Below are 27,830 nucleotides of genomic sequence, written 5' to 3'. Positions count from 1 at the left end.
CATGCTTTGATTGAATAAAATACGAGGCAAGTATTTTCAGCCGGCTCTAGATGCCTGATGCATTTCTTCATACAGTAAATATGAAACTTGAAAAAATATAAGTAAGGTACAAAAAAAGAGGTTTCAAGACATATTTCGAACCCTTATATTACAATGTTCGTCTTGGGGGGGGGGGGGGCCTCAGCCGGTGGCCCCAAGACTTCTGCCTCCTTATTTTTTTTTTGGGGGGGGGGGGGGGGGCAGTTACGGCCCTGACTATGTAATCAAACAGACCTAGAATATATGATCCAATTGCACGTGGTCGGTATCTAATTTATCTCTATATTTATGCATATCAGGTTATATGTCGTGTATGAAGGCTATGAATTTAATTTATGAGTATGGTTTTCAAAATATTAGGCCGCAAAAATTAAGCCTGATCTGAGGGAAAATTTCCATTTCAAGTTATATTCCTCAGCTGCATTTTCAAAATACTCGGTAACAGTTTCATCTGAGAGTTTCATATGGCATCCACGGATTGAAATGCAATTTGTTTTGTTATTGTATTCATTCAACCTGTGGGTACGTTTTGGAACTCTTTTAAAAATAGTTATGCCCCGTATATATGATCATATATAAAAATTCGAAAAGGTCAACATGTCAAAACTAGAGCACATGAGAGGTGTGTCTGATATAACCAATCAAATCTTGTGAAAATGGTCCGAGATATTACTCCCCACTTGTCTTTGTATAAAGTGAAAATATGTTTCATAGAATCCCAATGTAGACTTTTAAAAAAACATAAACAATTTCGTATTCCTTTTATTAAGTAAAATAATTCGCACACTGTAATATCTATTCATTTCTAGCTGTCTATGCACTATATTTTACAACTTAACCGGAAGTCGCCGTTTTAAATATCTAGATGCAATTCGACTACATAAGACACGTTGTGAACATCAACAAAACTGTACTCTGAAGTAGAAAATGGATTGCGCCGGTGATTCGGGTTGTTTAGTTCCACCAATTAAATGGGAACCACAATGTTCTGAAAATACAAAGATGGACAAACTTAGGAAGTTGATCAATGACAAATATTCAGTGAATTTAAGTGAGTGTCAGAAAAAAACTCTACTTTCATTTTGACTTTTTCGTCAGATTAACTTTAACGATTAGCTTACTGTAGTTGTCTTCATCAATAAGTGATGATCATTATTCATTAATCTAGTGTATGGTTAAAATATAATACAAAGATGATGATTTAGTAACTGAAAAAAGCAATACTTATGTTTTTTAATAAATATATATTTATTTTAATGTTGTTGGATTGCTGTCAACTGTTTTTTTTCAACATTGAGTAATAATAACCAGTTCTACACAAGTTGAAACACCCTTCATGGTTGACTTCACATTTGTGTCCTGATCAACAACAAAAGTCTTAAAAAGACCGTATAATTGTTTTTTCAATATAAATATGTATACATGTACACCAAGGATTTGTATAGATTCTTACTATACAAATCCTTGTGTACACCAAATAAAAAAGAACATTTAGTCATTCTTAAATAAATTTCATGAATTGGATAAAATTTCAGAATCTCTGATGAGCTATTGCTTCTTGTTTTAGTTAAAATCATTTCTTTTTATATTGTAATAGAAACCATAATAATAGAAAAGTTTATTTTGATTTTTTTATAACTGAGAATATCCACTTTATAAATTTAAATGACATAGATAAAATAACATATGAGCTGTGTCGGATAGAAATCGACCTTATGCAAACGAAAATCAATACCTCTGTTAACCTATTTTGGGTTGAAATAATTTCTCGGAAAGTCTGTAGTTGTTCCAAAGGTAGGTTTTCATAAGAAGACAACCCTTTAAAAGGGACCAAAATGCATCTTTTATATCTTCATCATTCCAAAATCGATCAAAGTCTTATACAAGTATCTGTTTGCATGCACTTGCATAAGGTCGATTTCTATCCGACGCAGCTCATATATAGTATATACTCAACCTAATTTCACACATTCAGGTAAAGAAGCTAGGATCCTTTCTAAAACAGTCTATTGAACTGAGGACAGGGGACTCCTAAAATATTTACTTTTATTGTGTATATTAGGCCAACATTAAAAATATTGTTTCCCCTCCCCCGCCTGAGGTTGTCAGGGTTTTGATAGGTAGGTAGGCAAATTATTTTATTTTATTTCTTGATATGGTTTTTATACGACCGCAAAAATTTTGCAGTCATATATTGGTATCTCCTCGTCGTCGTCAGCGTCGTCCGAAGACGGATGGTTTCCGGATAATAACTTTAGTAGAAGTAAATAGAAATCAATGAAATTTTAACACAATGTTTATAACCACAAAAGGAATTGATTTTGGGGGTTATGGTCCCTAAGGTTTAGGAACAAGGGGCCCACAGGACCCAAAACAAGCATTTATCTAGTGTCAAGACAATAAGTTGTGTATAAGTATTTCAATTGTTCTGAAATTGTACAACAATAATTAATACCATAAATAGAACGTTGGGATATATTTTAAGGGTTATGGGGCAAACAGTCTAGGTATAAAGGGCTAAAAATGGGGCCAAAAACAAGTATTTTTGAAGCTTCAAGACAATAAATTGGAGTTATCTTCCTTTGTCCTGAATGATTGTTGAATCACCTAAATTCCAGAAAAAACAAGCTTTCACTATTCATTGTTCCTAGAATACTTTTAAGTATTTACAAATTCAACTGATGAAGTTATAACGTTAAAACGTGCCCTTTTGTAAATTTCATGCCATAACTTGAAGAATGCAATCACATTTAAACTGTTTGTTTTTTACATCAGAAATCAGGGAGGTTCCCTGAAAGCAGGGAAACACGTATCCCACATTTCCTGACTTGTGCCCAACCTGTTCAAAGACGACAAAGTAGATTGATATCAAAGATCATTTTTACTCAAAGATTTTATCCTTTAAACATGAACAGAGGTTAAAGACAAAGCCAATCAAGGTGCACTCAGTGGGTTGAAAGGTGCTTCAGATTTTTTATTTTCAAAGATCACTCATAGAAAACACAACACAATTCGTGTGGTAAAGCATTATGTTTGTTTTCCTTGATTCCGAATCATTTAGACGCTTCAATGCAAAAATGCCTTGATTTAAAAAAAAATTGTTGACTACAGCATCGGAAGGGTATCAAACAACCAACGCTTGTTGACTACAGCATCGGAAAGATATCATTAAAAACCAAATTAGCAACAAAAAAAATTTCTTCAGGAATGGCCAAATTTTTTTTCGAGTAGCGGTGATTTTACCGGGTCAGTCGTGGGAGAGGAAACAAACAATATTTTATTTTTGGCCCTCAATGATCTTGTTGTTATTTTTATTTTCATTTTGTTATGTTGTGTCACATACTATAAAATTATAAATATGTAGGTTTATGGCAATAAAGATTTGAATTGAATTGAATTGAATTGAACTTAAAGATTGGCTTCCAAATATATTATTGAAATACAAAAATGTACATGTATGCCAGTTTTTGGAATCTGAGGGCAAGAATTCCATCAATGAGCACTTTTTATTAGATAAGCTGAAGGGTTCTAATCTACATTTACCTTCCTGAGTCACTAAAGATTTGGACTAAGTGGTTTTATCTTTTGGTATTTAGTGAAGTTTCTTCACATTTGTTTGAAGGGACAGTTAGTAACGTTGAACCATCATTATGGCATGGCTTGTGGAAGTAAATCATATCCAAAGTTGATTTAAAATCCCAAATATGAAAAATAACTGTTCAAAGGAAAACAATTTATATAAAATTAAGAAGATAAGGTATGATTACGATAAGGCAACTATTACCCAGAGACCAAACGAGTTAAATGTTTGCAGCGATAGGATTCCTTACAGTCGTCAACAAATCCAAATTTGATAAAAAGGTGTATAATAACTGGACTTCAAAATATGTAAAATGATTCATCAAGAAAACCTATGGTCTGATTACAGGACACAACAAAACATATATGATACATATATACAGCAAGTCAGCAACAAAAGATATTAACCATCAAATTATAGGCTCATGACTTGGGACAGCAACATACAGAATGTGACGCTTTAAAATTGTTTGCCAGCACAGACCCTGTACAGTGATGTAACAGAACAACCAATCTTATTAAAATAAAATCCTTGAATTGCTCTTGTTCTGACCTTGATGCATTACATATCAGAACAAGAGCAATTCAAGGATTTGTTTTTAATGACATTGCAGAACACATACATGACATAAGATCAAACTTTAAAAATCCATTTTGCACGAAAAAAAACAAAAATGCAAGGAAATTTTTAAGCCAATTCAATCTCAACATTAGACTTTTACAAGTTTATTTTTTTATCATTGAATAATAAAATTATGCTAGAATAAGTAAAAGATTGTTTAACCATCAAGTTAAAATTGAGAATCAAAACAGGATATGTGTCAAAGCGACAACAACCCAACCAAAGAGCAGAAAAAACAGCCCAAGGCTACCAATGGGCCTTAAATTTAACACAGCAAGAAATCCCACACCATGTGATAGGCTTCAGCTGACCCCTAAACAAAAATGTGTACTAGACTAGTTCATGGAAATAAAACGTCACACTAAACTCCTAAACATAAAAATGAAACAAAATTAGAAAAACATACAAGACTAGCAATGGCCAGAGTTCCTGACTTACATGTGGTGGGGTTAAATATGTTTTGTGAGATCTCAACCCTCCTATTTCCAATGTAGAATACAGCAATAAGTATGTACAGTTAAACTTGTGTTTTTTACTGGAAAACACACAATGTAACAACTACTTTAACTGGCCATTTATTAGGAGGCTGTACCTGGTACTTTTACACTCCTATTAGGGGGGATAGGACCTTTATTGGGACTCCAGGATCGGGTGTTATTAAGCTCGGGATTTCGGGATTGACCCTTTCAGGATTCGGGAATTCTTTTTTTCAGATTTCGGGACCTCGGGATTTCATATTTTTAAGCCCGGGATTTCGAGATTTCGTGTTTTTAAGCCCGGGACTTCGGGATCAGGACCCCTCCTATCCCCCCTCTCCTATCCCCCTCTCCTATCCTACTGACAAAAATCGCTTGAATTTAGGTATTTTATATTAGATGTTCATGGAATATATTGAAAAGGTATCACCTACAAATAAGAATGTCCCAGTCAACAAGAAAGATCATGAAACCCCTGCTTATAACAAAAACATGTGTTTTGTTTGACATTTGAAGCTGGTTCTGGTTGTAAAATCTGCCATTTCACTTTAAGCAACCTTCCTTTAAACAAATCAATGATTGTTATGAAAATTTAAAGTTTGACTCGTTTTATTGATTTTGGCATCGGTAGCCCAATACAGAGAGGTGCCTTGCATTGGCTCATTGTTCAAAACACTGTTTTACCAAAAACTTCAAATGGCTTGATACATTTCCATATATTTTTTTAGATAGATTATCAGGCAGCTTTGGGGTTGATATTCACGCAACTTTGTCATTTAAAAATGCTAAAAATGAATATGTTTTACCTATCTTGTTATACTTCAAGTTTAAATGATTTGTTTGTCATTTGAAACAGAAACATATTGTCATAATATTATAATTAAACAAATATTTTATTAGACTTATTTACAGTTTTATGCAAAATGAATGTATCCACCATAATTATGTAAAATCGCACAAGTTGAGGGTTAGATCCCTATAAAATTTGACATTACAATTTTAAAAGTTTGATGTCACAATTAAAAAGTGATTGTTGCTTGAAGGTTTTCAGAGCTGATCTTAGGTCATTTCAATACAGTAATTGTGGTCAGTTTTAAAAGGCCTTTAGACTGCAACATTGGACATGTCAACCATTGTTTGGTAAACTAGAGGAAATAAAATCAAAATTTGGAAATTCACTGAAAGTACATGTTCTTGTAAAAAGAAATCCTTACAGGATATTTTAGTGATTCATATTTTTATTGCTTTTCAGAAACATACAAAGAATTTCATCAGTGGTCATGTGACAATTACAGTGAATTCTGGGAGGAAGTGTTCAAATTTACAGACATTATATATTCTCAACCGTACTCGCAGGTATTTTAAATAAATGAGAGAACTGTTTGGGTTATATACAAACAAAAATAAAACACTCACTAAATAACAATTAAAAAACCCTAAAACATGGATGAAATATCAAAGTCAATATACAGTCTTCATAAGTAGCTTAGTCCTTGGTGGCCCAGGGGTCTTAGTTGTCAAACTACATGTACCATATCACTGTCCTGTCAACACTGAGTTTGACCATCCACATGACTGATGCATTTCTAATATTAATTTACTAGGATTGTCAGTTTTGCTGCTAAAGGTAGTGGTTCTCCCCTGACCCTCTTAAAAATAATTTATTCAAGAAATAGCCAACCGAAATACATGTAGAAAACGCCTCCGGGTGCAGGAATTTCTCGCTGCATTGAAAACCTGTCAGTGACCTTCTGCTGTTGTCTGCTCTGTGGTCGGGTTGTTGTCTCTTTGACACATTCCCCATTTCCATTCTCAATTTTAATAGTGATGACATTGGAGTTAAAAACCAATCAATCAATCATAAGAGCTGAGTTTTCTATATCAATGTGATGCATGTGATAGGTGTTGCATAATGTTTAATAATGAAATTTAAAAAAATTAACAGTTATGGTTATTAAAATGAAATTAATGTATTTTGCAGGTTGTTGATAAAGAGAAAAATATTGCAGACATACCAGAATGGTTCTCTGGGTGTCATCTTAACTTCACAGAACATATATTACGATACAATGATGACAGGGTGGCAGTTTTTGCTACAGGTAAGTGGATGGTAAATATGGTAAAGGTTTTTTTAAAAAATGAAAGACATCTTTACTTTAGCAAATGATAGTATCAAATGTTTTTTATAGATAAAAATATGTGTGTAAAATATTAATTTCAGAGTTCAAACAATTGGTAAACAATTTATTTCAGTAGAGACCATCAGCTATTTCTTTAGCAGGTTGTGATTTTTGACGTGTAAAATTGAGAATGAAAATAGGGAATGTGTAAAGGAGGCAATTAAGATATCTTTCAGACAGTTGAGATAGTTTAACTATTTATTGTTTTAGGAGAAGGTCTTGGTGTATCTAAGATTTCTTTCAGACAGTTAAGAGAGTCAGTAACTAGATATGTAACAGCACTGAAGAAAATGGGTGTACAAAAAGGGGACAGAGTTGTTGGTATGTATCTGAAGAAAACAGGACACATACACGTATCAAAGTGAATACATTGTCAAATTCAACAACTTTCACAAATATTTATTTTGCATCAACATTGAATTATAAAAATAAACTTAGTATGGAATTTCAAGTACGAAAATTCATAAAAGGAATTTATATGTAATTTAAAAACCAACTTTTTGCAAATGTTACATTCAATTTTAAAAATGACTTTATTTCATTAATTGATGTTGGCAAAAAGAATGCATCATAAGCTGATGGACTATGGCTGCTGATGTTTGTATTGTAAACTGTAACTATAAAAAAAGAAGATGTGGTATGATTGCCAATGAGACAACTCTCCACAAGAGACCAAATGACACAGACATTAAAAACTATAGGTCACCATACATCCAACAATGAGCAAAGCCTTCATAGTCAGCTATAAAAGGCCCTGAAATGACAAATGTAAAACAATTCAAGCGAGAAAACAATACTGTAGAAACTGATTGAAAATGCATAAAAAATACTGTAGAAAACTTATTTTCATTAGGGTACATACCAAATTGTTGTGAGGCGTTAGAAGCTATGTTAGCTGTGGCCAGCATTGGTGCTGTGTGGAGCTCTACATCACCAGATTTTGGTGTTCAGGTAGTGTAGGAGATATTCAGAAATGTTTCAAAGAACTTTGAAAAGAAAATAATGGCTTCTCTATATGATATGTTTATACCCTGCCTAAAATAGCAAAGTAGCATTATGTTTTCTGGTTTATGTGTTCATCTTTTATTTTCTTCCCACCATGTTTGTCCTGTGTCAGATAAAGTTACCATGAAGTAGTGATCACTGCAAATATAAAAATAAGTAGATGTGATATGATTGCCAATAAGACAACAAGAAAACAAATAATACAGAAATTAACAAATATAGTTCACCATACAGTCTTTAACAATAAGCCAAATAAAGGCAACAGTAGTATACTGCTGTTTGAAATTCTTAAATCAATTCAGGAAAAACAAGTCTTGGTTTCAAACTAAAACTGAGGGAAACACATCAAATATAAGAGGAGAACAACGAAACAACAGAAACACAACACTAAAATGCAACACACACAGAAACAAACTATGATATAACAATGGCCATTTTCCTGACTTGGTACAGGCCATTTTTAGAAAAAATGGTGGGTTGAACCTGGTTTTGTGGCTAAACAAACCTCCCGCTTTTATGGCAATGATATATATAATATTAAAATGACAACACTACATGACAGGACTACAATACAAACAAATGGGAGCACATAAAGAACAGAGAAACACACAAATACTAGCTATTAAATGTTACCAGAGCCATATATAGCCAGCTATAAAAGGCATCAAACAATTCAAACAAGAGAACTTATGGCCTGATTTATGTACAAAATAATAATGATAATAAAAAAAAGAAATACAGCAACAAATGTATTGAGAAAAATGATTTGCTTGTATATCTTTGCAAAATTAGATTAGCATATGATGATGCTTTTACTGTTATCTTATAGGGTGTTTTAGACAGATTTACACAGATCAGACCTAAAGTTATTTTTAGTGTAAATGCAGTCTGGTACAATGGGAAAATACATAATCATTTAGATAAACTTGCACAGGTTGTACAAGGTAAGAATTAAGGTGATACATAACACTACAGGGACATAACTCTGTAAAAATAAACTGAACGTTTTACACATGTTCTGCATTGTATTGTTAAGGAAATATTAATCTTCTCAATGATCAAAATAAGATTTTGTCAAACTGATATATATCTAATGAAATTTTTCGAATAAAGTGAGTGATTCAAGATTTTTTTAATTTATGTATGTATCAAAGGGTCAAAGTGAAAATTTCAAAATTACAAACAAGCCTAATTAATTTAAGTCAAGGGGCTTGGTAATCACCTTAAGTTGCCTCGTCATAATTTTGAATCCAGACAATGTGATGATCTTAGTGAAGAGAGCATAATGAATACACAAATATCAAGTTTATGCTCAAATGATGTAATGTAACTGTACTTACAAAAAAATTATCTCATCTTAAAGTCATATGAAACTTCAAATTATAAAAAAATGATGCATATGTTTTTATAACTAAATGGTTAGTTTTTATTATAAAACTTATATAATTTGTCAAAATTTTGAAGAAATAACTTGTTTTTTAATTGCTTGCTTCCAGTAAACAATTCGCCAATATGTTTCCGTTTACAGTGAACTCAGCGTGAATATATAAAAAAGAAGATGTGGTATGATTGCCAATGAGACAACTATCCACAAAAGACCAAAATGACACAGACATTAACATCTATAGGTCACTGTACGGCCTTCAACAATGAGCAAAGCCCATACCACATAGTCAGCTATAAAAGGCCCCGATAAGACAATGTAAAAACAATTCAAACGAGAAAACTAACGGCCTTATTTATGTAAAAAAAATGAACGAAAAACAAATATGTGACCTTTCTTGTAAAAATTTCGGTGATTGCAATATGTATGGATCTGTGATTGAAATAAACTATTATCTTATTGTACATATTATACATGTGCTCAATTTCCATGCTTCTTTGTTGATTGTTTACTAAAAAGGTGACAATTGGTAAACTATGGTTTCAAAACACAACAATTGATTAGCTGCCATATTTTCACATCATAACAGACTAAGAGAAATTCTTTTTAGCTCACCTGGCCGAAAGGCCAAGTGAGCTTTTCTCATCACTTGGCGTCTGGCGTCCGGTGTCGTCCGTCGTCGTCTTGCGTTAACTTTTACAAAAATCTTCTCCTCTGAAACTACTGGGCCAAATTTAAGCAAACTTGGCCACAATCATCATTGGGGTATCTAGTTTAAAAAATGTGTCCGGTGACCCGGCCAACCAACCAAGATGGCCGCCATGGCTAAAAATAGAACATAGGGATAAAATGCAGTTTTTGGCTTATAACTCAAAAACCAAAGCATTAAGAGCAAATCTGACATGGGGTAATATTGTTTATCAGGTCAAGATCTATCTGCCCTGAAATTTTCAGATGAATCGGACATTTCGTTGTTGGGTTGCTGCCCCTGAAATGGTAATTTTAAGGAAATTTTGCTGTTTTTGGTTATTATCTTGAATATTATTATAGATAGAGATAAACTGTAAACAGCAATAATGTTCAGCAAAGTAAGATCTACAAATAAGTCAACATGATCAAAATGGTAAGTTGACCACTTAAGGAGTTATTGCCCTTTATAGTCAATTTTTAACTATTTTTCGTAAATCTTAGTAATCTTTTAGAAAAATCTTCTCCTCTGAAACTACTGGGCCAAATTTAACCAAACTTGGCCATAATCATCATTGTAGTATCTAGTTTAAAAAATGTGTCTGGTGCCCTGCCCAACCAACCAAGATGGCCGCCATGGCTAAAATTAGAACATAGGGGTAAACTACAGTTTTTGGCTTATAACTCAAAAACCAAAGCATTTAGAGCAAATCTGACATGGGTAAATTTGTTCATCAGGTCAAGATCTAGCTGCCCTGAAATTTTCAGATGAATTGGACATTCTGTTGTTGGGTTGCTGCCCCTGAAATGGTAATTTTAAGGAAATTTTGCTGTTTTTGGTTATTATCTTGAATATTATTATAGAAAGAGATAAACTGTAAACAGCAATAATGTTCAGCAAAGTAAGATCTACAAATAAGTCATCATGACCAAAATGGTCAGTTGGCCACTTTAGGAGTTATTGCCCTTTATAGTCAATTTTTAACAATTTTTCGTAAATCTTAGTAATCGTTTAGAAAAATCTTCTCCTCTGAAACTACTGGGCCAAATTTAACCAAACTTAGCCATAATCATCATTGGGGTATCTAGTTAAAAAAATGTGTCCAGTAACTCGGCCAACAAACCAAGATGGCCGCCATGGCTAAAAATAGAACATGGGGGTAAAATGCAGTTTTTGGCTTATAACTCAAAAACCAAAGCATTAAGAGCAAATCTGGCAGGAAGTAAAATTGTTGATCAGGTCAAGATCTATCTGTCCTGGAATTTTCAGATGAATCAGATAATCGGTTGTTAGGTTGCTGCCCCTGAATTGGTAATTTTGAGGAAATTTTGCTGTTTTTTTGTTATCTTGAATATTATTATAGATAGAGATAAACTGTAAACAGCAATAATGTACAGCAAAGTAAGAACTAAAAATAAGTCACTATGACCAAAATAGTCAATTGACCCCCTAAGGAGTTATTGCCCTTCATAGTCAATTTTTAACAATTTTCTTAAAATTTGAAGAATTTCAATAACATTTTCCACAGAAAGTACTGTTATAGATAGAGATAATTGTAAGCAGCAAGAATGTTTAGTAAAGTAAGATCTACAAACACATCACCATCACCAAAACACAATTTTGTCATGAATCCATCTGTGTCCATTGTTTAATATTCACATAGACCAAGGTGAGCGACACAGGCTCTTTAGAGCCTCTAGTTTACGATTATAAAATATGGATGCGTAAACAATGATAAAACCATGCACAGAATACTAAGTTTATGATATATTATACATGCATTGGTTCAATAATTGGATAAACATTATTTTTCACCAGTCATTTGTTTCATATGACTTTAAAAACACTTTATATCCATATTTATCCACACAATGCAAAGGGAAAACAATCACACATTAATAACAGATAAAAGTAACATTTAACAAATACAATTAAATATTTATTATTTTTTCCAGGTTTACCAGAATTAGAGAAAGTTGTTGTGATACCATTTGTACCAGATGCATTATTTGATGTGTCTAATATAAAAAATGGGTAAGTTTGTTGTTTATTTTTTATCATGTTAATGAGTATAATAGCACTTTCTCCACAGTTTTATTATACATAACCAAAGATCATAAGGGACAACATCAAAAGATCAATTTAGGATATAAAAAAAAATTAAATCAAATAGTTTGGGGGGTGGGGCGGGGATTAAAATTGCTGCTAGTTTTGTTTATCCAAAATCGATTTTTCATATATCCATATTGGTCAATCAATTTTCCCAAAATTAAGTTAAGAGGAGGGTGGGATTCAGTGAAAAAACATTGTGAATTAAGATTTTTATTAATTTATTTCACTTGTCAGTAAGAATGGCATTTGTGCCCTTTTAAGGTGGTAGACCTTTGTTCAGGGAGACAACTGTTTAAATCAGTTATGTGTTTCTTAAAGTCAAGTTTCATCAATGTTTTTTAAGCATTTACCTGAAACAGATTGGAAATAATCTATGTAACCTAGAAGCTTAGACTATATTTACGAAAATGGTTGACACAAACGTACTGATGATTTTAAGAGTTATTTCCCTTAACCTAGGTCAACCTTCTTAAATGCTTTCATAAAAGTAAAGATTCCATTTTATACAAGTATTATGTCAATACAGTTATTGTTTGATAATGCATGTTTTCTTTAAATTTAGATGTGCTTTAAAAGATTTTTTACCAAACTCGGATGAAGTAACAGAATTAAAATTTGAGCAAGTTCCATTTAATCATCCCCTGTTTATCATGTACTCCTCAGGAACAACTGGTGCTCCTAAATGTATGGTTCACTCTGTTGGGGTAAGTGTATTATAGACACATCAAAGAAATAAACAGTAGTGGCACATTTTTATTGCTCTTCAGTATATGATTCAAAATTATTATTATTTAAGGAGGTGTACTGTAATTCATATTTACATGTTTGATACCTTCTTGAAAATGCATAGATCATAAACCTCTGTATATGTTAACAACCACCAGTAAACCTATAATGTTGGGATGCTAGCTGAAGTTCTTATTTATGTTATCTCATTAGCAGCTACTATTTATTCAATCTTGTTCATTTTAATTGGTAAAACAGACATTATATTTTCTAGGGGACATTACTTAAACACATGGAGGAGCATGTTATACAAAGTGATATGGATAGAGATGATATTATGTTATATTATACAACTGTAAGTACAAAATTATTTTTGAAATTCATAATACCAAATATATATGAATTTGGTTTCATTTTATGCAAGTTCTAGAACAATAACTATGCACAAAACGTGTTTTATGTGATTTATCATTCCATAGAAAAAGCTATAAGATTGCTTATGATACTATGTAAAACAACAGATAGAAGACAAGGACTTGAACACTTCTAATCTGACATGAAGAAAGCATCATATGATAAAGACAGAAAATACTGTAATCTAAAACTTGGGTAGTAGCAAACTCCAAAGATATTATATTTTTTTTTTTTAAATTACTGTAAAAGAAGAAATTTTCGTGGAGGATTCATTTATTTCGTTGAAAGAAAATATCCACAAAATTAAAAAACCCACAAAAATTTAACCTACACATAATATCACTTGCATTTATTGGAAACCACAAAATTAAATCCCCATGAAATCTACTATAGAGACAAAACCACGAAATTTTAACCCCACCAAAATTAATGTTTCTACAGTATAATCAGAGTTTAAATTTCGAGTAAGGAGTTGTAAGATAAGTAATCCAGTTGTCTATATAACATCCACCTCTCTAAGACATTTAAAACACACATCTATTCAAAGATTTATTTTCATTTATTTGATTTAATATACTTTACATGCAAGTTCAAAAATGTATTGATGGTCATAGTAACCTATATATTGTGACCTCATTATAGGTTGGTTGGATGATGTGGAATTGGTTGGTATCAGTATTGGCTGTTGGAGCTGCTATTGTTTTATATGATGGTTCACCACTGGTACCAAAAGATACAGTTCTGTGGGATCTGATAGATGAAATAGGGTAATTGTTATTATTATTTTTTCAAAAATTTATATAATGATTGATAATCATTTAACTCATATGAACTAGAGTTTGTATTAGATTTTATCGCTATGTGCCATTTTCCTTTAATCTTTTTTTGTGACAATTTTTTATATTATGCTACTCGCTTGAGATGGAAAATTATCGCTAGAAACTAAGGCGGCACGTGGCGTTGCTAAGAAAATTGACATGAAATTGACAATGTCGTCATAGGTAAAATAGCGATAAACAGATTATCATTGGCCATCTTAACTCGATTGCCTTTCTTGCTTTCGCTGTACCGGCTCAAGCGAGAAAATCAACCTCGTTGAGATGATCAACGATAATCTATAAATACACAAAAAGTTGAAAAGGAAGGTTAAACATAAATTAGAAGATATGAGACTAATCATAAATCAACAAAATATTGTTTGAACTAAACATAATTATGTTCTCATTCATTCCTTAACCGAACATATAGCTGCACTGAAAACTGAGCTTCGAATGAATATATACTGTAGTTTGATAAACAAACAAACAATTTCTGCTTTTGAAATTAGTGCAACTTAAGTTGTAACTTTACAATCAAAATATAACATAAGTTAAAGGTCCAATTTGAACCAATGGTCAATTAGAGTAAATAAACAATCGCACATGAATGTACATGTGGATCATGTGGATAAGCAATAGAGTCAGGTGAATTAGATAACAGGGATAAAACATTTATATGGATTGACTTATTTTTATTGATTGAGGAACATTGTATTTATCAAGTATATTCATTTTTAGCATACAATATAAAAAAAGAAGATGTGGTATGATTGCCAATGAAAAATCTATCCACAAATGACCAAAATGACACAGACATTAACAACTATAGGTCACGCTTAAACATACATTCTCCATTGAACTTTTTAATATGTTGGCTTATCAATACCGCTGAAATCCAAGAAAATGTTTGTTGTGTTTATGGAAAAAAGTTTTACATTGATGATCATTGTCAAAATTTTAAAAAAAAGTTTAACATAGGCACTTTCATGCTAATTATGAAATTAGCCTGTTTTGAATATCATGAATAAAACAAGATTTAAATAGGGGCATACCCCAATGGTCAAGTAAACAAATAACACATGCAAAGAATGAAAAAATAACTTGAGGTCAATATGCATTACTCATGTCACATGTATTCCATTGAACTTTGATATTAAAGCAGATTTTGAACATTTGAATTTCAGGATAACATTTTTAGGTACAAGTGCCAAATGGTTAGCAGTAATGGAGGATAGAGGATTAAAACCAGGTGAATATGATAATAAAGTATCCTGTATAATAATGTACCTTATAGTATCAAAGCACTTGACTAATTTTCACAAGCACCAGATGAGCTGTTACAGACATACTTTCTTGATTGAAAAGTACATTTTACCAAAATCGAGAGAATGGATTTGAAATTAAATTTGACTTACAAATTTGCCTTTGTTTTTAACCCATAAGATAATGAAAATGAACCTCACAAAAAATTGTGACCAAATAAACAATAAAATTTCAGACATTTCTACATCTTATGGTATCTATTTTATAAAAATTGCACACCTCAAGTTACTTGGTAATATTTTTTTGAAAAATATTTATTTTGGTTAAAATGATAGGACATTTTTTGAATGAGGAACTGACTTTGTCCTATGACTGTACATCACATAGAAATGAGTTTGATTGAAACAAAAATGAATTAATATTTGCACTTTTAATTATATTTTTCTTACATGTTGATTTCATTGTTTTTTAAAGGTAAAACACACAAACTGGAAAGTCTGAAAGCCATATTATCTACTGGATCTCCATTAAAACCACAGTCATATGATTATGTATACACAGATATAAAGAAAGATCTACTCCTAGCTTCTATATCGGGTAACATATTGCTTACTAATTTATTGAATTGTGTTTATTATAAACTTTTAATCTTCAAGATGTAATGCTGTAATATATGATTGATTGGTGTTTAAGGATGTTTGCTACTTTGTTTCAAAATAACAAGCTTTTTAAAAGATTGTTATATATTGATAGTATATAAATAAAGGAGCCAAAAAAGCAGAAAAAAATAAAGGGTCTGTGTGCTTGTTTTCAAGATATAAACCATTGAAAATTTGGCGGGAAATAATTCTCTATAGACTTTTCATACATTTAACATTGGAACCTTTTCCCTTAAAAAATCATTGGAAAAATAACAAGGATTTTATAATATTTTCAAATATGGCTTTTTGTCGAGCCTGCAACTTTTGTTGCAGAAAGCTCGACATAGGGATAGTGATCCGGCGGCTACGGCAGTGGCGTTAGCTCACTTCTTAAAAGCTTTATATTTTAGAAGGTGGAAGACCTGTGTGCTTCATACTTTGTATATAGATGCTTCATGTTACGAAGTTTCCGTCAGTCACATGTCCGATGTCCTTGACCTCATTTTCATGGTTCAGTGACCACTTGAAAAAAAAGTTCAAATTTTTTGTAATGTTGAATTCTCTCTTATTATAAGTAATAGGATAACTATATTTGATATGTGCGTACCTTGCAAGGTCCTCGTGTCTGTCAGACAGTTTTCACTTGACCTCAACCTTATTTCATGGATCAGTGAACAAGGTTAAGTTTTGGTGGTCAAGTCCATATCTCAGATACTATAAGCAATAGGGCTAGTATATTAGGTGTATGGAAGGACTGTAAGGTGTACATGTCCAACTGGCAGGTGTCATCTGACCTTGACCTCATTTTCATGGTTCAGTGGTTATAGTTAAATTTTTGTGTTTTGGTCTGTTTTTCTCATACCATATGCAATAGGTCTACTATATTTGTTGTATGGAATGATTGTTAAGTGTACATGTCTAGCGGGCAGATGTTATGTGACCTTGACCCCATTTTCATGGTTCAGTGGTCAAAGTTAAGTTTTTGAGTTTTGGTCTTTTTATCTAATGCTATATGCCATAGGTCAACTATATTTGGTGTATGGAAATATTTTATGATCTTTATGTCAGTCGAGCAGGTTTTATTTAACCGTGACCTCATTTTCACGGTTCATTGCACAGTGTTAAGTTTTTGTGTTTTGGTCTATTTTTCTTAAACTATAAGTAATGTGTCAACTATATATGTTGTATAGAAGCATTGTTAGCTGTACCTGTCTGCCTGGCATGGTTCATCTGACCTGGACCTCTTTTTCAAGGTTCATTGGTCTTTGTTTAGTTATCTTGTTAATGTTAAGTTTATGTGACAGTTGTAATAAAGCTTAGCTTTATACTTAGGACTATCAACATAATATCAATGATTAGTATAGAAGGCGAGACATTTCAGCGTGTGCACTCTTGTTAAACTATGTGTAATAAGATTCTGTAAAGAAAAGTAGGGGTCAGTGGGCAAATTAATTAATGACAATACATGGATAAAACTAGAGGATTCCGAATATCTGACAAAAAGTCAAAAACAAGAGTAGCAAACATCCTTAACACCAATTTCAACATGTCTATTGCTGGTATATTGCTATTTCTTTGTGGTCAGCTTTTATTAGTGAAGGAAGCTGTACTGATGATAAACTTTAAGAAAGATCAAACAATTGACAATTTCTGTAAAAATTGTCTTTTTTTTTAAGTATAAAAAGAGAGATTTTACTGAAGATATATTTTGAAATAGACATTTACATAAAGGTGGTACCAAACACCTTGACTAAGATTAATTTGGCTTGTCTAATTTTCATTAAATTTTAACAAAATATTTACTTTGCCCCTTTGACAAAAATATTAAAATTTCAAAAAACTTGAACCAGACACATTATCAGAAAAATTTGGTTGGATACTATAGCAGTTTGACAAACGACTAATTTTTATAAATTGATAAGTTTCATATTTTCTTAACAAAAGAACCTGATTAAAATGTTCAGCTGATTTTAAAGAGTTATCCCTGTAGTGTTATTATACCACCTTAACATGTGTTTAAATGAGAATTATGCTGTACATCATCATACATTTTGTATAAGTGAATACTTATATCTTTTCTCTTTTTTTTATAGGTGGAACAGATATAATAGCCTGTTTTATGGGTCAGAATTGGACTGTACCAGTATATAAAGGAGAGATCCAGGGTCCTAATTTGGGCTGTGCCATAGAAACGAGGGATGAAGAAGGTAAATATATCAATTCATTCTTCAAGAATTAGTCTTTTTCCTTCCTCGAGGAACATGCAAGATTTTGAAATGGTAGCTCATTGGTTAATGTTCAATTCAAAGAGTAATTAATTTTCAGTTGTTTGTTTTTAATGCTCCCATAGAAAGCAGAAATATTAAAAAGTTTCATGACTTTTTTGGTTGTTTTTTTGTTTGTTAACTAAAGTCTTTTTTGGTTCTTAGTGTTTTGTTCTATAGATTAAGTTGTTAAATAAGAAGTAAACACTAAATATATATTGAGCAATAAGGCATACGCTTAACATACCTAATAGAAATCCCTCAAAACTTTATATTAAATAAAAATATTTATTTTCATTTTGTTTGCTGTAATATTTACTTAGCATTGCTTAGATGTATATTACAACTTTCATTTGTTGTAGGCAAACAAGTCTTTGATGAAGCAGGAGAACTTGTCTGTACCAAACCATTTCCATCAATGCCTGTATTTTTCTGGAATGATCCAGATGGAAAGAAGTACAAAAAGGCTTACTTTGAAATGTTTCCAGGTATTAAACTTGATATAATATAAATAAAATTATAGAATATCATCATTTTTGGGTACCAAATGTTTTGATTACAGAAGAAGATTATTGTCTATATTAGAAAATTTATATATAAAAGAAAAAAGGTCCAAATATGCATGCAACAATGTATATGAGTAACATTAACCAGATGTGTATGGAAATTTAATTGAAAATTGATGCCTCTTTCACACACTCTTCTTTTTTTAATTCGAATTGGCTAATCGAATTAACTAATTCGCATTAGAAACACGTTTTTGTTAATCCGAATTAAAATTGGTCGTCATTAGGACAGTAAAGCGAATTTGATGCGTATTCCAATTCGAATTAGAATTGACGTTAGGACGTTAAACGTTTCCACTGTGAATTAAACTAATTCGAATTAGTTAATGCAAATCGAATTCGAATTACATGTGAACTCAGCATGAATAAGAAAAGGCTGAAAATGATGAAAAAATCAAGTCCATGATTTGTATTAGATAATTGAGAAAATTTAAAAAGATAATTTTCAATGTTTAAATTTTATGTTATTTGTTTATTAATTGCAGGTGTCTGGGCACATGGAGACCATTGTTGTATCAATAGTCAGACGGGTGGTATTGTTATGTTAGGAAGAAGGTAAGAAATATGATAATTGACAGATTATATCTCTTTTAAAATGGTAAACTACTAATGGCAAAATTGATATGTATATTTTCAATTTGCACCAAAGTCATACATGTGCATTCGAAATGATAATACCACTTAAGTAATCCAATGTATTTTATTGCAAAAAGAAACTATAAGAAAAGATGAATTTCAGTCCTCAAAACAATACACAGAATAAACTAAATATTGAATAGCACAAACTCTTTAATAACATTGCTTGTTGAGGATCATCTGTATTTGGAATCAGTTGTTGCTCCACTAGTGACACCAGTCATAGTACTTATGTCAAACAATTCCTTGCCCATTTTAACAAATTATGACTAGAGTATTACTTGTTTTGTAAGAAACTGAGATCTGCTATTATAAACAAATAATGAACAAATATTAATAAAAAACTGATCAATTGTTATTTTTGGAAAAGTCAAGTTTTATGAATTGAACAGGAACATTGTAGTACTAAAGGAGTGCCTCAATGGGGATAGCATTTTTTTTACTTTCTTTTTTGTTTAAGAGTCTGATGATAATAAGCCCCTTCACTTTTTATGCTTTTATAAGTATTAATGATCAGATGACCATCATTATCAACATCTATTTCAGTGATGGTGTATTGAATCCTAACGGTGTTAGGTTTGGTAGTGCTGAAATCTACAATGTAGGTTAGTAAGTCTATAATAAGTTAACAGTTTGAATAATTTACATTCTGTGGACATGCATGTCACAGCAATTCTTGTCCTTAAACTATAGTACCATAATCGGGCTTGTATAGTTCCCACTGGCAATTTGTCCACGCCCCCACGAAAATTCAGGTAAAAAAACATCTACATGTATTATAACCTTGCTGGCTAAAGATAAGGGAAGGTTTTTGTTGGACACTGTCCTTTACTATTTCATTTTACAAAACAATGTTTTCCCAATGTAAAAAGTAGGAGTAGCCATTTTGTCACATGATTTAGATGCAGAAAATGACTTCAAGTAATATAACAGAGTTGGGGAACAAAAATCATCAAAGATATCTGGTTTATAATTTGGTATGCCTAATGTGAATTCATCTACATAAGACTCATCAAAGGTGTTCTCATCAAAACAATTGAAAGACCAAGTCAAATACAAAGTAGGACATGTTCAAAGTAGAGCTTTAAAAACTGAAAACTGGGTGAAAAGATGGCAAAAAATTGACAACGGCAATCTATGGCTTGGGGTGAAAACCTCTGTTAAATTCAACATTTCATTTCATAAACTGTAGAAGAAAAGATGAATATACCAATGCTGTTTCATGATTATACAAAAGTGCTGACTTCAGAGCTAGTAATACTCTATAGGGGTGCAGGTAAATTTTCAACAGTGGAATGTTTTTTTGGGTGGGAAGTTTATTTTAAGCATGCAATGATGGCTTAAAAAATGCATTCCATTGAAATATATTTCCTTATGTTTACAGATTTATTAACTTGTTAAAAAAGAAACTATAGAATATGTTATATTACATTTTTCACATGCTCTACACTGAATTTTTTCTAAAGCATTTGCGAGGTTATGTAAGTTCTGGTTTGTACTAAGAATGATACTTGCATTACAAACTGTAGATCTACTAGTTAAAGGCATTACTACATTGGTATGACACATTCCCCATTTCCATTCTCAATTTTATATGATACTAATATTAAATATTCTAGGCAGTTCACTATATTATTGGGATCATATTTTTATTTTGCAGTTGAATCCTTTAAAGAAATCCAGGACAGTGTTTGTGTAGCACAAAGGAAGAAGGATAACTCTGAAGAGAGGGTTGTTCTGTTTGTCAAGATGGCCACAGGAAGCAATTTCTCCGGTGAACTGGTTACCAGAATTAAGACTTGTATCAGAAATGAATTAAGTGTCAGATATGTACCAACTGTAGTATTACCTATTGATGATATTCCAGTAAGATTTATTTATGTGAACCAAACTATTAACCTATACTTATATCTTCAATTATACCCCCGCTTTGAATTTACCCCGCTTTAAAAAGGGGGTATGCTTTTTTACCTCTGTTTGTCCAGCCGTCAGTCCGTCTGTTCCATGAATATTTTCGTCGCATTTTTTTTAGGAACTACAATGCCTGGATTTCTGAAATTTGGTTTCAGGGCTTATATAAGTCAGCTATACCGTGTGATGCATTTTCAGATTCATCCCTCGACAACTTCCTGTTAACCGAACACTTGTATCATTTTACACATGATGGCCAAGTTGAAAATTTTCTTCGCATTTTTCTCAGGAACTACAATGCCAGGATTTCTAAAATTTGGTTTCAGGGTTTATATAAGTCAGCTATACCGTGTGATGTGTTTTCAGATTCATCACTTGACAACTTCCTGTTTACCGAACACTTACATATTTTTACACTATTGACATTATCCACTTGCGGCGGGGGTATCATCAGTGAGCAGTAGCTCACAGTTACACTTGTTTGTTTTACCCAAAATCTTCTTTTGACAGAACAATGTCCTCTTTTTTTAAGAAATAGGGATAAGTTAGACTGTTTCAAACCTGAAAACCTTCTGGCTGAAAGAAGGAGATACTATTTCTATTTTATATTTTTGGCACATTGAATTCTTAGGGCATCCTCAATTTTTAGATGCTGCAGTTCGTAAATCATTTTCTTGATCATTTTCAAATATTTTTGATACATTGAGCAATCAGTTGTCTTTGCTATGCAGTAATTGTACTGAAAGCTTACTACAAATATAATTCCTAACTTTAAGGATGTTTGCTACTCTATTTTTAACCGGATTTTTGTGACAAAAATGTCGGTTATTGATTTGGGGATGTACGGTGGGCGGTCGGGCGGTCGGGCGGGCGGGCGGGCGGGCGGCAATCAAATGTTGTCCCTGCATTAACTCATGAACCGTTCAACCAAAGCTTTTAAAATTTTAATATGTTATTACTGACAACTATACGAAGGTCAAGTTCAATAATGACGATTTTGACTTTTACCGTTCAGGAGTTATGGTTCTTGAAAGGCGGCAATCAAATGTTGTCCGTGCATTAACTCATGAACCGTTCAACCAAAGCTTTTAAAATTTTAATATGTTATTACTGACAACTATACGGAGGTCAAGTTCAATAATGGCAATTTTGACTTTTACCGTTCAGGAGTTATGGTTCTTGAAAGATTGAAAAATGGAGTTTTCAGTCGTGTCCGTGCATTTACTCATGAACTGTTCTACCAAAGCTTCCCAAATTTTAATATGTTGTTACTGATGACAGAATGGAGGTCAAGTTTAATAATGACGATTTTGACTTTTACCGTTCAGGAGTTATGGTTCTTGAAAGATTGAAAAATGGAGTTTCCAGTCGTGTCCGTGCATTTATGCATGAACTGTTCTACCAAAGCTTCCGAAATTTTGATATGCTGTTACTGATGACAAAATGGAGGTCAAGTTCAATAATGACGATTTTGACTTTTACCGTTCAGGAGTTATGGTTCTTGAAAGATTGAAAAATGGTGTTTCCCGTCGTGTCCGTGCATTTTCTCATGAACCATTCAACCAAAGTTTTTGAAATTTTAATATATTGTTACTGATGACAAAATAGAGGTCAAGTTCCATAATGACGATTTTGACTTTTACTGTTCAGGAGTTATGGTTCTTGAAAGATCGTAAAATGGCGTTTCCATTCACGTTGTTGCATTTACTCATGAACCATTCAATCTAAGCTTTTCAAATATTATTATTTCAAAATGTTGATACTGATGACAAAATAGAGGTCAAATTTGATATTGATGATTTTCACTTTCACCATTCATCAGTAATAGTTCTTGTGATATTGCCAGGACACAAATAAATGTAAATAAATCCGGTTTGCTGTCGTTGTGACAGCCTCTTGTATCAATTTGAGTCAGATTTTCGGAATCCTCTGGTTTTATCCATGTATTGCCATTAAAAATAAATTGCCTTCTAACCCCTATTTTTCTTTTCATTATTTTATAACATTAAGTTTAAAAAGCCATATTTCAAAATCTTATAAAATCCTTGTTATTTTTTCATAGTTTTTAAAACAAAAAAGGTGCCAATGTTAAATGTATGAAAAATCTAGAGAGAATTAATTCCCGCCAAATTTTCAATGGCTTATATCTCGAAAACAAGCACACGGACCCTCCATTTTTTTCTTCTTTTTTAGTTTCTAATGCAATTTGTATGTAACAATTTTTTTCATTGGCTAAAAGTTGCCGTCAAATCCACAGTTGACCAGGCATAACTAAGGCGGAACAACCATTTTGAAATGATTGAAATAATAAATGTTCGATTACTACTATATAATCGAAAATAAAACAACACCTACCTCAAATTCGCCGTTTTAATGTTATTTTATCCAAATTTGAAGCGTACAGATAACGTAATAACCTCCAGTTTGCAAGTTTTCATTTGTATGACGTCACGTTTACCCATGACGTCTTTGCACCAAAATCATTCATGAAGTTTTTCACGGATTTCTTTTTATTTGTCAAATTAATTTAGACATTTTTCCAAGTTTTATCATATTATTTCTTTTTGAAATGCATTAGAATCGGAATAACAGTACTGTAGTTGAAGAGTTGCCACCGTCAATTTTAATTTGACGGTCACAAATCTTCGTTTTACTGTCTCCGCTACGCGTCCCCAGTAAAACTGCATTTGCGACCGTCAAATCTACTATTGATGGTGACAACTCTTCAACTACAGCACTGTTATTCCTTAAGTGGTATGATTGAATTGCCAATGAGACAACTATTGATTAGAATCTAAAAGATTTGGATGTTAAAGCAACTATAGAACACTGTACCACTTGTTTTATAATACTGGGGATTAATTTTATTTTCAATGGTACCAATTTTCGTGGATTGTGGAAAACTTGCATATTCATGGATATTTAACATGTTTAAATTCATGGTTTTGGCGAAGTCTTCATGCATTCCTTTAGAAAACTTGTATTTCTTGGACATTTAAGTTTCGTGGTTCCACAAAATCCATGAAAAATTAGTATCCAACAAATATTAATGAATCCAGAGTACTGACCTATTTATTGTATGCACATAAATATTTACATGTTTATTAAAGTGTTGATAAGTATTTATTTGTATATTACAGTACACTATTAATAGTAAGAAGGTTGAGGCAGCAGTAAGGAAGGCTATAATGGGTGAGGAGGTTGTACAGAAAGGAGCTTTGGCTAATCCACAGTGTCTAGAACTCTATCATAACATCAAGGAACTACAGAATTACTGACATTCCTCAACAATTAGAGATGGGAATTATTTAACTTGTATAAACATTTCATAACTGTAGGAACTGTGTATTAAAGAATAACTAATGTAATTTCACAATTATCAGTAGAAATGGGAAACGGCAATTACTTAACCTTTGTAGATGTATTATTACTAGTGAAAACTTTACCATTTCATCATGATAATGATATATGGACATAAGAGATCTCTCTCATTTTAGCATCTCTATTTTACCTCTGGATACATATTTGATTGTGTATAATGGTATGATATTTTTTATGCTTTTGATTTGATTGGAAACACTGCTTTTAAGATATAATCAATACTGCAATAAGCTGTAACTATTGAGACATAGAAAATCTACCATCATAAAAATCAATGTCTGAAAGAATATAAAAGGATTTACAAACAACGAAAAGTAGTATTTTTATACAGTTGCCCTCTCTGATTGTGTTAAAGATACTGTTATACATTGCTTTGTATTTTTTATTTTGTATTGACCAGTTATCTTATACAGTTATCTAGATCTGACAGATAAGGCATAGTTGAATAGACATTTTACTTGCAAATAGTGGATTATGTTTACAATTGCAGGGAAGATTACACAATAAATTTGAATCAAATACTGGATAATATCTAGGTATCAAGTGTAGATGGGAGTTACCACATGTGTCCTGAAAAGTACAACCTGGGAGAAACTGGGGTTCCAACAATATTTCCCCATTCAATTGCATTGATCGTCAAAAAAAAGGGGGTCCAACCCCTAGAACTCCACCCCTTGGTTATTCCACTGCTACTGTAGATGCAGACTGCCATTTTCTAAAAAGGCAGCAGATCTTTACGCAAAACAACATTGCAAGTAAAATCTGCTAAATGTAACCCTGAATTATTTGTGACAGAAAAGACTTTTTTTTGTGAAAATAGCCATGGATGTAAGCCAACTACGTAAGATAACTTGGCAACTGAGGTCTTTGTTGTAAAAATAATATACATTATCAATGGACATTATTGAAATAACAATTTGAAAATCATGCTTGGTTAAAAAAAATAATAAAATAGTTCCAATAGTTGTTGCTAATTGCATGTATTTGAGCTGTGTCATATTTGTTCTATGTTCAAGGTCACTGCTGATCAATATTTATTATAAATATTGTCTCATTCATATCTTTGTTATTATTTTTACATTTTCTGACTGTGATATTTATATACTAAATGTATTATTAATGTTGTAACACCATTTTCATTTTATCTAACAAATTAAGTTTGCAAATATTGAAGTTTTGGATATATCTCATCATGCCCATAATATTCTAAACCTGCTGTATAGTCAATGTTCAACAAAAAATTATCTGATGTCTATTTACATCTTTAGAATTTTAAGAATTGAGTCGACTCATTCAATTATTTAACACAAGAATGCTATTAGACTAAAGGGAATATATATGTTTACATTTTGTCTAATAAGCTATGACACAAATATGATCATCAGCAGAAAATTCACCAAATTTAATGTTATAAATGTACTAGAATTTTCATAATACATGTACCATGTGATTTGAAAATAGCAGTTTCGAACGTTATTTACCTTAGTTTAGTTTAAACATATCTATTTATAGTGGATTGGGAAACAAGTTTTGCAACTTATATTAATCCCTTTCCACTTTTCGGGTGCGAGTGCTGCCTTGTAGCGGCATTAGTCTACTCTTTTTCGAAATCTACAAGGGTGTCTTTAAAGTGCAAGAGATATGGCTTTCTTTTAACACGGGTCAGCCATTTATCGTCCCCTTCCGACGGACTATCATCGTTTCCTCAAGACCATACTTGCAGATGGTGTCAAGGATGGCCGAAAATTGAGTTCCTAAAATTTTTATCCCAAACGGGAATAAAACCAGGAACCTTTATGCACTAACCACTACACCACAGCTATTTCTTTATAACACAACCAATAATAAAATCTACTATGACAGCCTCATGTTAAAGTATGGTGTGAAAATCCCCTCGGAAGAACAATATGCAAATATATCTGCTGTTTCAAATCAATGGAGATAATGAGCAATGTATATCAAAATGATCAAACTCATTTTATTTTTTGCTTATATGCAAGATTGTAGTGTACTGTTACATTCCGTGCATTAGTTTCATATCTTGAAATCTTATCAGATTTTATACTTAAATTATATATATTTATTTATACTGTTTTGATGTGATTTATAGTACGTAAATTCAGAAATTAATGCGAGATTTTTATTATTGTGAAAAATACGCAGAGTTGTAAATGCAATAATTTAAATTCACATTTTGAAATATTTTATGTGAAAAGAGGATTTTTTCACAAAATTGTTAAAATTAAAATCGCATTTAAGTCTAAAATGACAAAATCGCAATAATAAATGCATGCAATAATTTATGAATTTACAGTATTTTGTTTGTTTGTTGTTTTTTTTTTTTTTTATTATTTTGTTTATTGTTTACATTCAAAAATGCATGTTTCTGATTGTATGACAATCTTGATATTTATATGTTTGCTGTATTTAAAGTTATTAAATAGAGGTTAATATTATTATTGATAGGGTATGACAAATTTACAAGATCATGATAGCTGTTGCAATCAGTCAAATCATAAATCGATTGTTTCACTTTCTTGGATTCTTAAAAATGGTTTAAAGCCAATTATTACCAATGGTTTCAGCTGCTTTAAAATATTTCAGACTTTATAAAATGATGCTATATTCAGAAGGCATACATGTTTGCGAAATTGTTCGAAAGTGTAACAAGAAAGGTATGTACCGGTACCTCAGTTTATGAAATCCTGTATATGCTCACATGTAGCTTCAAGTTGGAGAAATACTCAATGAATAGTGCTTATAAAATTATTTAAAGCTTACATTTTAAAGGTCAAATGGCCAGATAAGCTTGCATTTGAATATACATGAATGAAATTGAACTTGTGACAATCACTTGTAATTACAAAAATTTGCCAAAAATATCATTTATTTAACATTTTTGACATCTGTATATTTGAATGGATCTCAACATTTTTGTTGGTTTAAAAATCTTCACATGGTATTCATAGTTGAAGAAAATTAATATTCCAAAAATTTATCCAAAAGAATTACATTCATTTAAATTTTTGACATGTTTTTATTTAAACAGACCTGAACATTTTTGTTGATTGCATAATCTTTATATGGGTATTCTTAGTTGTAGAAAATAAAGATGTCGGACAGAC

General features: G+C 31.8%; 1 protein-coding gene across 1 annotated transcript; it reads left to right on the top strand.

Moving 5' to 3' along the window:
* Window positions 1-889: 889 nt before the first annotated feature.
* Window positions 890-27,830, top strand: LOC139527684 (acetoacetyl-CoA synthetase-like). Its single transcript, XM_071323279.1, has 18 exons — window positions 890-1,090; window positions 5,969-6,072; window positions 6,698-6,815; window positions 7,107-7,217; window positions 7,750-7,847; window positions 8,731-8,845; window positions 11,929-12,007; window positions 12,648-12,789; window positions 13,086-13,166; window positions 13,868-13,992; window positions 15,228-15,292; window positions 15,781-15,903; window positions 18,041-18,154; window positions 18,574-18,699; window positions 19,263-19,332; window positions 19,960-20,018; window positions 21,074-21,279; window positions 24,465-27,830. The coding sequence occupies exons 1-18, from the start codon at window positions 967-969 to the stop codon at window positions 24,600-24,602; spliced, it is 1,998 nt and encodes a 665-aa protein (XP_071179380.1). The 5' UTR covers window positions 890-966; the 3' UTR covers window positions 24,603-27,830.

The sequence above is a fragment of the Mytilus edulis genome, chromosome 6 (assembly GCF_963676685.1).
Source record: "Mytilus edulis chromosome 6, xbMytEdul2.2, whole genome shotgun sequence".
Taxonomy (NCBI): domain Eukaryota; kingdom Metazoa; phylum Mollusca; class Bivalvia; order Mytilida; family Mytilidae; genus Mytilus; species Mytilus edulis.
The sequence above is the reverse complement of the archived record's forward strand: the minus strand, read 5'-3'. Positions and strand labels throughout refer to the sequence as shown.